This window comes from Oncorhynchus kisutch, linkage group LG5 (assembly GCF_002021735.2).
Source record: "Oncorhynchus kisutch isolate 150728-3 linkage group LG5, Okis_V2, whole genome shotgun sequence".
Classification (NCBI taxonomy): Eukaryota; Metazoa; Chordata; class Actinopteri; order Salmoniformes; family Salmonidae; genus Oncorhynchus; species Oncorhynchus kisutch.
Genome location: NC_034178.2, coordinates 40,480,149 through 40,493,268, shown reverse-complemented (window position 1 = coordinate 40,493,268; position 13,120 = coordinate 40,480,149). Strand labels below are relative to the sequence as shown.

Here is a 13,120-nt window from a genome sequence, read left to right as displayed (position 1 = left end):
TCCTGTTTCCATTGATCAGCCTTGAGACTTTTCTACAACTTGGAGTCCACCTGTGGTAAATTCAATTGATTGGACATGATTTGGAAAGGCTATAAAAGGTCCCACAGTTGACAGTGCATGTCAGACAAAAAAAACAAGCCATGAGGTCGAAGGAATGCCGAGACAGGATTGTGAAGAGGCACAGATCCTGGGGAAGGGTACTAAAAAATGTATGCAGCATTGAAGGTCCCCAAGGACAGAGTGGCCTCCATCATTCTTAAATGGAAGAAGTTTTGAACCACCAAGACTCTTCCTAGAGCTAGCCGCCCGGCCAAACTGAACAATCGGGGGAGAAGGCCTTTGTCAGGGAGGTGACCAAGAACATGATTGTCCTTCTGACAGATCTCCAGAGTTCCTCTGTGGAAATGGGAGAACCTTCCAGAAGGACAACCACCTTTGCAGCACTCCACCAATCAGGCCTTAATTGTAGAGTGGCCAGACGGAAGCCACTCCTCAGTAAAAGGCACATGACAGCCTGCTTAGGGTTTGCCAGAAGGAACGAGGTTCTCTGGTCTGATGAAACCAAGATTAAACTCTTTGACCTGAATGCAAAAAATCACGTCTGGAGAACCTGACACCATCCCTACGGTGAAGCATGGTGGTGGCAGCATCATGCTGTGGGGATGTTTTTCAGCGGCAGGGACTGGCAGACTAGCCAGGATCGAGGGAAAGATGAATGGAGCAACGTACAGAGACATCCTTGATGAAAATCTGCTCCAGAGCACTCAGGACCTCAGACTGGGGTGAAGGTTCACCTTCTAAGAGGTCAACAACCCTAAGCACAAAGCCAAGACAACACAGCAGTGGCTTCGGGACAAATCTCTGAATGTTCTTCAGTGGCCGAGCCAGAGCCCGGACTTGATCCCAATCGAACATCTGTGGAGAGACCTGGAAATAGCTGTGCAGCAACTCTCCCCATACAACCTGACAGAGCTTGAGAGGATCTGCAGATAAGAATGGGAGAAACTCCTCAAATACAGGTGTTCCAAGCTTGTAGTGTCATGTCCAAGAAGACTCAAAGCTGTAATCGCTGCCAAAGGTGCTTCAACAAAGTACTGAGTAAAGGGTCTGAATACTTTAGTAAATATGATATTTCAGTTTTTTACTTTATAATTAATAAAAAATATCTAAACCTGTTTTTATTTGTCATTATGCGGTATAGTTGTAAGGTTCTGCTTTTCTTTTCTTAGTCAACCTTGTGTTATTTTTCTTTGTTCTTGAGCGTAGCCATGTTTCTTTGTGTTCTGGAACGTAGCCCTGTCTTAAATCTTTGTTCATTGATTTCACCTATGTTCGTTTCCCACCTGGTCTCACCAGCTCCCTATTTAGTTCAGTTCTTTCTGTTTGTATGGTTGTGAGCTATTGTTTGTTTTTGACTGACTGCCTACCTGTGTTTGACCATTGCCTGCCTGTGACCACAATCCTTGCCTTCTGTGAATGCTTAATAAACATCTGTCGCGCTCTGCGCGTGAATCTACACCTTGTTCTCCCTGAGTATGCATTACAATAGTGTGTAGATAAGGGGGGGAAACAATTTAATCCATTTTAGAATACAGCAGTAACGTAACAAAATGTGAAAAAAAGGGAAGGGGTCTGAATAGTTAGCGAATGCACTGTGTGTATATTAACTCAGCAAAAAAAGATACGACCTCACTGTCAATTGCGTTTATTTTCAGCAAAGTTAACATGTGAAAATATTTGTATGAACATAACAAGAATCAACAACTGAGAGACAAACTGAACAAGTTCCACAGACATGTGACTAACAGCAATGGAATAATGTGTCCCTGAACAAGGGGGTCAAAATCAAAAGTAATAGTCAGTATCTGGTGTGGCCACCAGCTGCATTAAGTACTGCAGTGCATCTTCTTCTCATGGACTGCACCAGATTTGCCAGTTCTTGCTGTGAGATGTTACCCCACTCTTCCACCAAGGCACCTGCAAGTTCACTTCTGGATACTTTGACCAAATTGACAGAACCCAACTCCTTATTCACCCAGCCTGATACCACAAACGGGTTGGCCAAAAGGCATGGATACGTACTCCCAGTGGGCCAGAGTCATCTTGGGCATTTTCCTGATCATTGGGGTGAGGCTCGGAAGCGCAGGTTCTTCCTCTTCACTTTTGTCAGGTTCAATTTCTGAGAGCTGACTATCCGTCGACTTCTCAGGGTTTTCAGGAGTGTATAACATGTAATAATTTCTCCCGTGCTTGACTCAAAGGAGAAAGTACTCAGCTTGTATTTTGCAGATGTTGTTTTGGGTTTGAAACTCGCGCCCTTTCTTCTGCCTCGCGTCATATCACCGTCCTCCATCTTCCTTCTGCTCCGATGATGAGTCTTGTTATTGTTTAAACTGTGAATTGCCACTTTAAAGCTAGAATCCTTAAGCCTAGGGCTCTATTCAATCTATAAATCTGAAGCGTTACAGATTCTGTTGTATAAATTCCAAGATAATTTCCGATTGAGCCGTCATAAGCTGTAACTGCATTGGAGCTGTCAAATCGGTGAGGAGCTCCTCTTGATCATTGTCACAAAGCCACATCCGTCCCACTTGTGTTAGAAGTTCATAATGAGAACGTGTAGGCTATATAGAAATAATGACTCAAATTTTTATCGGCCTAATCAAGATGTAGATTACATCACATTCAAGTGTTCAAACTTGTGAACAAGGCTGTATTTAACTTTTCTTAATGCGACTATGTGCAGCCTACACCGCCAAAAGAACCACTGTCTGGATGTCAGTTAATTGAAACAATAACAAAGTGGTCATATTAAATGGGGTTTTGGTAAAAAGCTGAGGGAGGGCCCCGAGAAATGTAATCACTCTAAAATTCATCGGCACAGTTATGAATTTAATATTATATATCAACATTATAGTTTTAACCATGTTTCGAGGCTATACAGTGTTTGTTTACATTTACAGTGTTTACAAACATTGGAGTAAAACAGCTTATATTTTGGGTTCTGAGCAGTATACTACAAAGCAGGAACAAGGAGTTAGTCAGCTAACTTGCCTAAATATTTGGATAAAACCTTTTATTTTTAAGAAAGATAAGCTTGAAATGGGCACGGTCTAATTTACTCAAAAACCAAAAACACATAACTAAATTTAGCTTTCTTAATGAACCAGAAAATCAATAGTTTTTTCTGTTTTTGTATTGTAGTTATCTGGCTAACTCATAGATCCTGCTTTGTAGTATACTCCTTTGATGGGGTTCAACAGTTGAACTAAGCTCACAAGGCTTTTATAAGTTATATTCTTCAAGAATCAATTGGCATAAATCGTTAAATTATGTCAAAATGTATGTAGCAATTAAGAATTCTAGCTTTAATGTGATATGATTATATATTATATATTAGAGAGACAAATAATCCTGATACTCCATTCTCCTTTAATGTATGAATCTCTGTGAGGCCGGATAGTCATGAAAATCAGACTCCTGAAGCATGCAGCTAGCCCTTTCAGACTGAACCCTGGTGATGAACTGGACACAGTCCTTGCGTGAGCTTCCTTTGAGCTCTCTCCGTGGCACAAGGCAGGTAAGCAGCCTAGCTCTTCTCCAGTCCCAGCGTCAAGGCTGTCGGCTGCCATGACAACTGGAGCTCTGCCACCATGGTAACAGCAGCCTGTGAAACCTCCTTTGAAATATTATGGAGCAGTATGCTGAATCGTAGGATGTACAGTTTTAGTCAGGGGTGATAAATTACATTAAAAAGTCACAATTCTAGAGCCAAAGAGAACTGGAATATTTACTATGGCTGGACCAGTCCATTACAATACATGTTTTCAGTAAAACTTTATTTTTTCAGTGCATAAACAGAACACCATGTCAAGGTCATTTTCTTTTAAACTACTTAGAATCTTATTTTTCTTACATAAAAAAATAATGGAGCAATTTATATATCTCTATTTTCTTCCCGAAAAGCACTCAGCGAATATTTATAAAGGTGCTGTACAATATATAAACATTTACAACTACCGTACCCACATAATGTAGAAAGACAACAAGGATTCCTTTTACTATTAAAGCAATGCAAGGCCACAATATGATACAGAGACAAGACATGAGACTGGGTATAAATGAATATGAGGGGGCATACAACGGTGCAGAATACGTAAGTACAACGAGTCATTAATGAACTATTTCTGGGTTGTAACATGTACTTGCTACTAGCAGCTTCAAGAAACACTGGAGGTTGAGCGTGCTCATTCATTCAACCAACAATCTATTGCACAGAAAACTCCACTGGTTGGCTCATAATGTACACAGTATGTCCTATCAGTGGCCTGGACCTTCAGAGTCTGTGCTTACTATATAGAAAACTCCACTCTATCATCACACACTGGACCAAATTCAGAGCACTGTTGATATCCGGTCAATTCTGGCTCTGTGAAATCTTAAATTTATCACACGTCATCATTTGCTACTTTGGTGCATTCCCTGAGCTCAGTTATAAACACGTCTTGATCCAAACCGCTTTAGCGCCTGGACGGACAACTTTTGACAACTTATGTCCACTCCGTTGTCCGACAATGTTTGACCCCCATACAAAAACAATATACTCTACATTTCTGTCTGAATGCAGCCATACCTAGTCTACCTCACAAGCCTAAATTAATTGCAGAAAAACAATTTGAAATTATGATATTGGCCATCAACAGTAAAACATAGTTATTTATCAAAATCGGTGCTATTGGCACTGTATTAAAATGGCAACAATGTTAGGCATCCCAAATGGTTATTTTCAAAGGAATCAAGATTCTCAGAAAATAAACAAAATTGGTCATATTGTAATCCTACAAGTAAAGGTGTAGTGCAATGGAATTCATATTGGTAAACATATACAGTATTTCCACAATATAACACATTTGGAGCAATGGCAATTTCAGACACATATGGCAATCTGCATGTAGTACCTACTGTACTGTATATATTTCATGAACGATGAAGACCCATGGCAACTGCTATCAGTAAAATGCATTAGAAAGGATGGTGCAAGATGATTCAGGATGAACCTTTGTACTCTATATCAAAACATGGAATGGCTCAGTATGGCTACATACAGTGTGTGTGTATATATATATATATATATATATATATATATATATATATATATATATATATATATATATATATATATATATATATATATATATATATATATATATATATATACGGTATATATATATATATATATAATTTCAATAAGTTACACATAGATTATCATAAACATGGTAAACAATATCATACACATGATGAACAATATCTCAAACCACAAGTTTCTGGTCTTTTGTAATGATATATTTTGTATTCAGGAATCATGTCTTAGAACAGTCTAGAATCCTTGGTAAAGCTAATGCTTTCTGAATAAAGTCTGAAATCTCTACATGGTGTTCAGGTCAGAACGGTATTTGCACATCAGGAGAAAGGATCATCCTCAGTGGAGTGAAAAAGGCGTGCAATAAAACAAACATATGGACGGCATGCAGTTGAGCAAATCCCCTGGAAAAAGAGTGCCATGTCAAATGAACAGTCCCAAGGCCCTTGCTGTAGATATCCAACATGAAATACAACTCTTACTGACAGCCACCCTTTGAGTGGGTTAGAGACCTTTCATCTTGGATGCATATGGGATACTAATTGCATTGTGATGGTTGAGGCATGGTTCGTATTCATTCAACAAGACGTCCCAGAATTGGCACACGATCACATTTTTGAAGTGTCACTGACTGGCAGGGCCCTGAACATGCCAAGCATACAGCCCACATCAAAGATGTCTGAAGCAGCACACAAGGCAGGAAGAGAGGAAGTGAGCTGACAGTGTTGGCGATACATGCCATTCACAATGTCAAAGGCGAATAGAGGTTAAAAAATACCTCTTAAGGGACACAGCTGGACATGACACATGGCCAATAATGTTGTGATTCCTCGTCCATCCCTCTCATCTGAGAAAAAAACTGACCAACAATTTACAGCATGTTGAGGTACAGCTCAAGTCTGTGTGATTATGTGTCAACACAGTGTTATCCATACTGTATTAGCAAGTGAGGTCACGCAGCACCTCAGCCTGGGAGAGGATTCTGGCTGAGCTGGGCACTTTCCAGGGTCCAGGGCTAATATGCCCCTTTTGGCTCTGAGCATCCTCCTGAATGTCATCTGAGGAGGCCCCTGTGTCTTTTCTGATCCTCTCCTCTATTGGGGATAACACAGAGTATTTTCTACTGCTTTCCTCTGTTGTATAGGCTCCAGAATCTGTTATAGTCTTTTTCTCTTTTGAGGAAACCCCTGTGTCTTTTTTCCTTTTCTCCTCTTTGTGTTTTTCCCTTTCCCCGTCTCTCAGAATATCTCTCTTTGCCCCTGTCTCCTTGCCCTCCTGAGGAGTTGGCCTGTGATGTCCTGCCTCTGTCCCAACCCTCCTTCGAATACTGGCCTGCTCATGGGCAGCCTTGGTAGTTCCCCCTCCTCCCTCTCTCTCCTGTATGCTTTTCCTGCCCTTTGAATCCCCCCTTTTGTAGTTTTTGTTTTTCTCAAAGGACTCCTTGCTGAAAAGGTCCTTTGATGTGCTCTGCTGTACCTGCTGTTTCTTTATGTGTGGCTGGCTCAAGACTTCGTGTCCTTCTCGAGGGAACTTTCTGGGGCTGGGTGACCGACTTCCTTTCTGAGGGTAAGCCTTCCTGCCCTTGCTTGTCACTGCTTCCGGGGTCTTCTTCTCAGACTTTTTGGGGCTCTGTGAGCGCTCTTTGAATGTTTCACCTGTTTTTGGGGGGCTGCTGGACTCCTTGGAGCCTTTAGACCTGGTATGACCTGGTTTGACCTTATAGAGGTTGATCTGCTCAGGGGTGATGGGAGAGAGCCTGTCTGCCTGCCTGTCTGCCCGCTCCCCATTCCACTTCACTGAGCCAGTGCCCCTGCTGGTCTGGGGGTGGGGTGTTCGGGGAGACAGGAAGTTCCAGTCAGGGGTCTCACTGATGAAAGGGTAGGAACCTGAGACGGAGCTGCAGGTGGAGAACGGAGAAGAGAGGAGTGACGTTTCGGAGACAAGCGCCTCTCTAGGAAAACGTGTGGGTGAAGTGATGGTTGGATCCAACTTACCTAGAAGTAAAATATGTTGTTACACAGATGTAATATATATATAGAGAGGCTCACAGATCATCATGATAGTAACAAGTAACGTACAAGAGCAGAATTCAGATTTTCTAGTCTAGACATGAAAGGAGGAAGCAAGAAGAAAATGAGAATGGAATTACCAAAGTAAAAGAGGACAGGCCAGTAAAAGCAATGAAGTGGTTAGTGGTGGTGCTCATTTGAGTAGTAGCACATAGTAGAGGGGACGTTATCACCTGCAGCAGGGGGAAGAGAGGAAGTGCCAAGAGTAAGCAGTTATACATTAGACAGCAGAGGACTCAATTTGGGTAACATTCTACATTAACAGAGCATTTAGCTTTTTTACAACCAAATCTCAATTTTTTTTAAGTAAATGGAATGTTATAGGAGGGTCCAATTTTTTTTCATGTCATTTCACTTGATTTAAAAAAATTGTGATTCACTTCCTCATCCTGGTTGTACAGTACAGGGACTTTGAAAAAAACATGAACAAAGGCTAAAAAACACTTAAATATGTCCTTTCAGAAATTAAAACGCTTTCAGTAGAGTGATGCAGGTCTTTAGAACATGAATTTGTGTCATTCCGAACTTTATCTGGATCATTATATTCCATTTCGTGGCGACTCGAGCTACTTCTCTGTCCATTCTAGCAGCAGGCTACATGGAGAATGGAACAGCTAGATAGGGGAAACAGCTCAAGTCGCACAAAATGGAATATAAAGTTCAGGATAAAGTTCGGAATGACACAATTTCATGTGTACAACATCTAAAGACCAACTATTTCTTATTGTTGCAAGTAAGAATTTCTTTGGACGATGTATGCCATGCAGATCCCGTACATACGACTAATAAAACTTAAAACTTGAAAAATAAAAATGTCTTTGTAAAAAAGCAAAGTTCTCCTATAATGGTCCAATACAGCGTTTAAAAAAATAAAAATATTATCTCAATATGAAATCATTTCTGGGTAACAATGAAGTACCTTACTGTGATTTTTAAAAATGAAAATGGTCAAAAAAGAACAAAAATAGCTTCTTGGCCATTTCTCAATAAATAATTTTGCTAGGACTGTCTGGGAGTGGTTTGAGTGGGGAGGGGGAAACTGAAAACTGGGTAATGTCACAAGGCAGGCTAAAACTCCATCCCACCAAAACAGGCTGAAATTTCAGCCCTTACACTTATCCATTTCACAGTATTATTCCAACCTCAGAGTGTGGAAATATGTATAAAATGCAGAAAAATCTCATTTTTTACTGCACTGGGCCTTTATGATAGGGCTAATTTAGATTTCCGCCTAAATATACATACCCAAACTTAATTATTGTTCATTACAACTGGTCATCTTGCATAGTTTTAGAAAAGTTTAGAACTCACCTTTCTGTAAAACAATTGCTGAGATGTACTCACTTTTGAGGACATAAGCTCAAATACATAGTACAAATATTATGAAAATTTGAAAAATACTTAAGGGCCTGAAATGACTGAAATGCTTTCTAAATATAGTACAAATTGAATTATAAATGACTTACTATAAGATTTCACATTTCTTATAACTGTAAAATAAATATGATCATACTTAGTGACAGCACAATATTGGCACAATTTCATTTAACTGTCGAAAGATAAAAGTTTCTCCTACACGTCCACTGAGTGGCGCAGAGACACCATTACAATGTGTGCAGACTCGTTACAACATCAACTTTAAGCAACTTTAAGTGTTTAGTCTGTCTGTGACAAAGAGAAAGTGGTATTGTTTTAATTCTATGAAATGTTTTAGTATTTTTTCCATGTTGAGAGCTCTGCATATCACAGTGATGATGAAACCACAATTGCTGGATCCGCTAGACTGTCACCATTCATATGCTCCCAGATTGGGCTCACTTGCTCAGAGGAAGTGTAAATCGATTATTTGTCTGGATATGCCAGAAAATGTGACACGTCAGTCCCTATGCAAATGTGGGGTGTGAAACCTGACACTTCAAGTCAGCTCCGTTGAGAGAGTGGAAGAGAGCAGACAGATGGGGCTTTCTGGCACCAAAAGGCATGGGACCCTACTTTGTTTGTTCACAGAGCTCTTTGTACACCAAAATATCAGTCGGAACCAGTCCAGTACCGCTCTAAGTATGTCCCCCATATGGGGGACTTAACATCTAAGAGGTTACATGAATTAACATCAATTAACAAAGTAGTTAACAGGGATAGCTAAATCCTTAAGTAATGTGTGTACAAAGCATTGCTGCATCAGCTCATGTTAATTAGCACACCTTTGTTAAATGCTACCAACATAACATGCATCAACAAAAATGTTCAAACATTCTACATCTCATACCACAAAAAAGTTCTATCTTATCTTGTAGATCTAGACTTCTGTGTACTTACTGTTGTCTTGGACCAGACCCTGCCCTGGCCTTAACAGGAGCTGCACTTTGCTGCCCCCAGCCTGGATCAGCTCGATGGCGCGGGTATGGGTGATGCCCTGGGTCGGCTCTCCATTGATCTCCACTATCTGATCTCCCACCTGCACATACATTTACATTTTAGTAATTTAGCAGACACTCTTATCCAGTGCGACTTACAGGAGCATTCGGGTTATCGAGCATATCGATAGATTTTTCACCTAGCCGGCTCGGGGATTACAACCAGCGACCTTTCGGATACTTACTGACACAACACTCCTAACTTCTTGGTGACAGGGGGGCAGTATTGAGTAGCTTGGATGAATAAGGTGCCCAGAGTAAACTGCCTGCTACTCTGTCCCAGATGCTAATATATGCATATTATTAGTAGTATTGGATAAAAATCATTCTGAAGTTTCTAAAACTGTTTGAATGATGTCTGTGAGTATAACAGAACTCATATGGCAGGCGAAAACCTGAGACAAATCCAACCAGGAAGAGGGAAATCAAAGGTTTGTTGTTTTTCAACTCTTTGCCATTCCAATATACAGTATAAATTGGGTCATATTGCACTTCCTAAGGCTTCCACTAGATGTCAACAGTCTTTAGAACTTTGTTTGAGGCTTCTACTATGAAGGGGGGCTGAATGAGAGGGGATTGAGCCAGGTGTCTGGCAGAGTGCCACAGGCTCGTGACGCGCGGTCACGAGAGAGTTAGCTCTCATTCCATTGCTTTTCTACAGACATAGGAATTCTCCGGTTGGAACATTATTGAATATTTATGATAAAAACATCCTAAAGATTGATTCTATACTTAGTTTGACAAGTTTCTACGGGCTGTAACGGAACTTTTTTAACTTTTCGTCTGACCTCCGGCTGGACCTGCATGCGCGTTTGGATTTGTTTACCAAACACACTAACAAAAGAAGCTATTTGGACATAAACTATGAACTTTATCGAACAAATCAAACATTTATTGTGGAACTGGGATTCCTGGGAGTGCATTATGATGAAGATCATCAAATGTAAGTGAATATTTATAATGCTATTTCTGACTAATGTTAACTACACTATGGCAGATATCATTTTGGATGCTTTGTTGTCTGAATGCTCTACTCTGATTATTGCATGGTTTGCAATTAAGTTTAAAAAAAATATCTGACACAGCGGTTGCATTAAGGACTTAGTATATCTCTAATCCCATGTATAACACTTGTATTTTCATCAACATTTATGATGAGTATTTCTGTAAATTGATGTGGCTCTCTGCAAAATCACCGGATGTTTTGGAACTACTGAACATAACACGCCAATGTAAAATTAGATTTTTTTATATAAATATGCACTTTATCGAACAAAACATACATGTATTGTGTAACATGAAGTCCTATGAGTGTCATCTGATGAAGATCATCAAAGGTTAGTGATTAATTTGATCTCTATTTGTGCTTTTTGTGACTCCTCTCTTTGGCTCTAGATTCCAAGATGGCGTAGCAGTGAAGACTTTTGTATTTTTCATATTTTTTGTATATATATTTCAACTTTATTTTCAATATCTTTTCGATTTTTAATTTGATTATACCTTCCGGTAACCTGCCTCACCCAATGTGATACAGTATCGCTATTATTTTAAATTTTTTAAATTTTAAAACACATTCAAGAACCTCCAGAAGCTAACCAGCTAATTAGCTACAAGCTATTTAGTCATTGTTAGCCACTGCTAGAGGCTTTTACCTTCTGCACAGATACCAGCCCTGTTCTTAGCCTGGATAATACTTGCCAGTCTACCAGTATCGGACTGTCTCTCCACAACAACGCCGGATTCCTGCCGTAATCCCTGGACCACTACTTGTGATCTTCACAGCTAGCTTGCAGCTAGCTAGCTCACAGCTTGCAGCTAGCTAGCTCACAGCTAGCTTGCACTCACCGTGGCATCCAGTACCGAACCTATCCCTGAGGCCCACCTCCCGGCCTACTCAGCTGTTCACCCGAACCCCACTCATACACGGCTAGAGCCCAATACTCCACCAGATCCTTGCTGTAAACTCTGGACCTTGGCACCGGTTCACCGCTGCTACCGATTGGCTATAGTGGCTAACGCCACTGCCACGAAGCTAACACCAGTTAGCTGTGAGCCAGGCGCATCTCCCGGCTAGCAAACTAAATTCTACAATACCTCTTTCGCCATCTGGCTTCGATTCACTGTCGACACGGCCCCCCACCGCACCACCACGACTGGTCTGCCGACGAATACTCCATCCGCTGTGCCTTCAACCGGCCTCCGTCGGAGGGCTACTAACTTTAAACGCTGTGTCGCCCGAGTGCTAGCGTAGCGGCGGCTTCCCTGTTCCATCTACTGCTGCCCTCTGGACACTATGATCACTTGGCTACATAGCTGATGCCTGCTGGACTGTCCATTAATCACGGTACTCTATTCTGTTTATTTATTTTTTATCTGTCGGCCCCAGCAGCGAACTCAAGCTCTGTGTGTAGTTAATCCAACCCTCTCTGCCTAGTTATCACCATTTTACCTGCTGTTGTTGTGTTCGCTGATTAGCTGTTATTGTCTCACCTGTTATTTTAGCTAGCTCTCCCAATCAACACCTGCGATTACTTTATGCCTTGCTGTATGTCTCTCTCAAATGTCAATATGCCTTGTATACTGTTGTTCAGGTTAGTTATCATTGTTTTAGTTTACAATGGAGCCCCTAGTTCCACTCTTCATACCTCTGATACCTCCTTTGTACCACCACCCACACATGCAGTGACCTCACCTATTACAACCAGCATGTCCAGAAATACAACCTCTCTTATCATCACCCAGTGCCTGGCCTTACCTCTGCTGTACCCGCACCCCACCATACCCCTGTCTGCGCATTATGCCCTAAATATATTCTACCATGCCCAGAAATCTGTTCCTTTTATTCTTTGTCCCCAACGCTCTGGCGACCAGTTTCGATAGCCTTTAGCCGCACCCTCATACTACGCCTCCTTTGTGATGTGGAGGTAAACCCAGGCCCTGCATGTCCCCAGGCACCCTCATTTGTTGACTTATGTGATCGAAAAAGCCTTGGTTTCATGCATGTCAACATCAGAAGCCTCCTCCCTAAGTTTGTTTTACTCACTGCTTTAGCACACTCTGCCAACCCTGATGTCCTTGCCGTGTCTGAATCCTGGCTTAGGAAGGCCACCAAAAATTCTGAGATTTCCATACCCAACTATAACATTTTCCGTCAAGATAGAACTGTCAAAGGGGGAGGAGTTGCAGTCTACTGCAGAGATAGCCTGCAAAGTAATGTCATACTTTCCAGGTCCATACCCAAACAGTTCGAACTACTAATTTTAAAAATGACTCTCTCCAGAAATAAGTCTCTCACTGTTGCCACCTGCTACCGACCCCCCTCAGCTCCCAGCTGTGCCCTGGACACCATTTGTGAATTGATCGCCCCCCATCTAGCTTCAGAGTTTGTTCTGTTAGGTGACCTAAACTGGGATATGCTTAACACCCCAGCAGTCCTACAATCTAAGCTAGATGCCCTCAATCTCACACAAATCATCAAGGAACCCACCAGGTACAAC

At 41.3% G+C, this 13,120-nt stretch overlaps 1 protein-coding gene across 3 annotated transcripts in view; it reads right to left on the bottom strand.

Annotated features, from left to right (window-relative positions):
* Positions 1–5,232: 5,232 nt before the first annotated feature.
* Positions 5,233–13,120, bottom strand: part of LOC109891032 (membrane-associated guanylate kinase, WW and PDZ domain-containing protein 3) — a 137,673-nt gene continuing 129,785 nt past the window's right edge. For 2 of the 3 annotated variants that reach the window (XM_031825053.1, XM_020483294.2), the window contains exons 20-21: positions 9,526–9,664; positions 5,233–7,134 (exon numbers count right to left, since the gene is read on the bottom strand). In XM_031825053.1, coding sequence (XP_031680913.1) covers positions 6,080–7,134; positions 9,526–9,664 — 1,194 coding nt within the window. In that variant the 3' untranslated portion in view covers positions 5,233–6,079. Of the gene's footprint in view, positions 7,135–7,289; positions 7,383–9,525; positions 9,665–13,120 lie in introns of all 3 variants that reach the window. The other variant, XM_031825054.1, reaches the window with a different exon arrangement.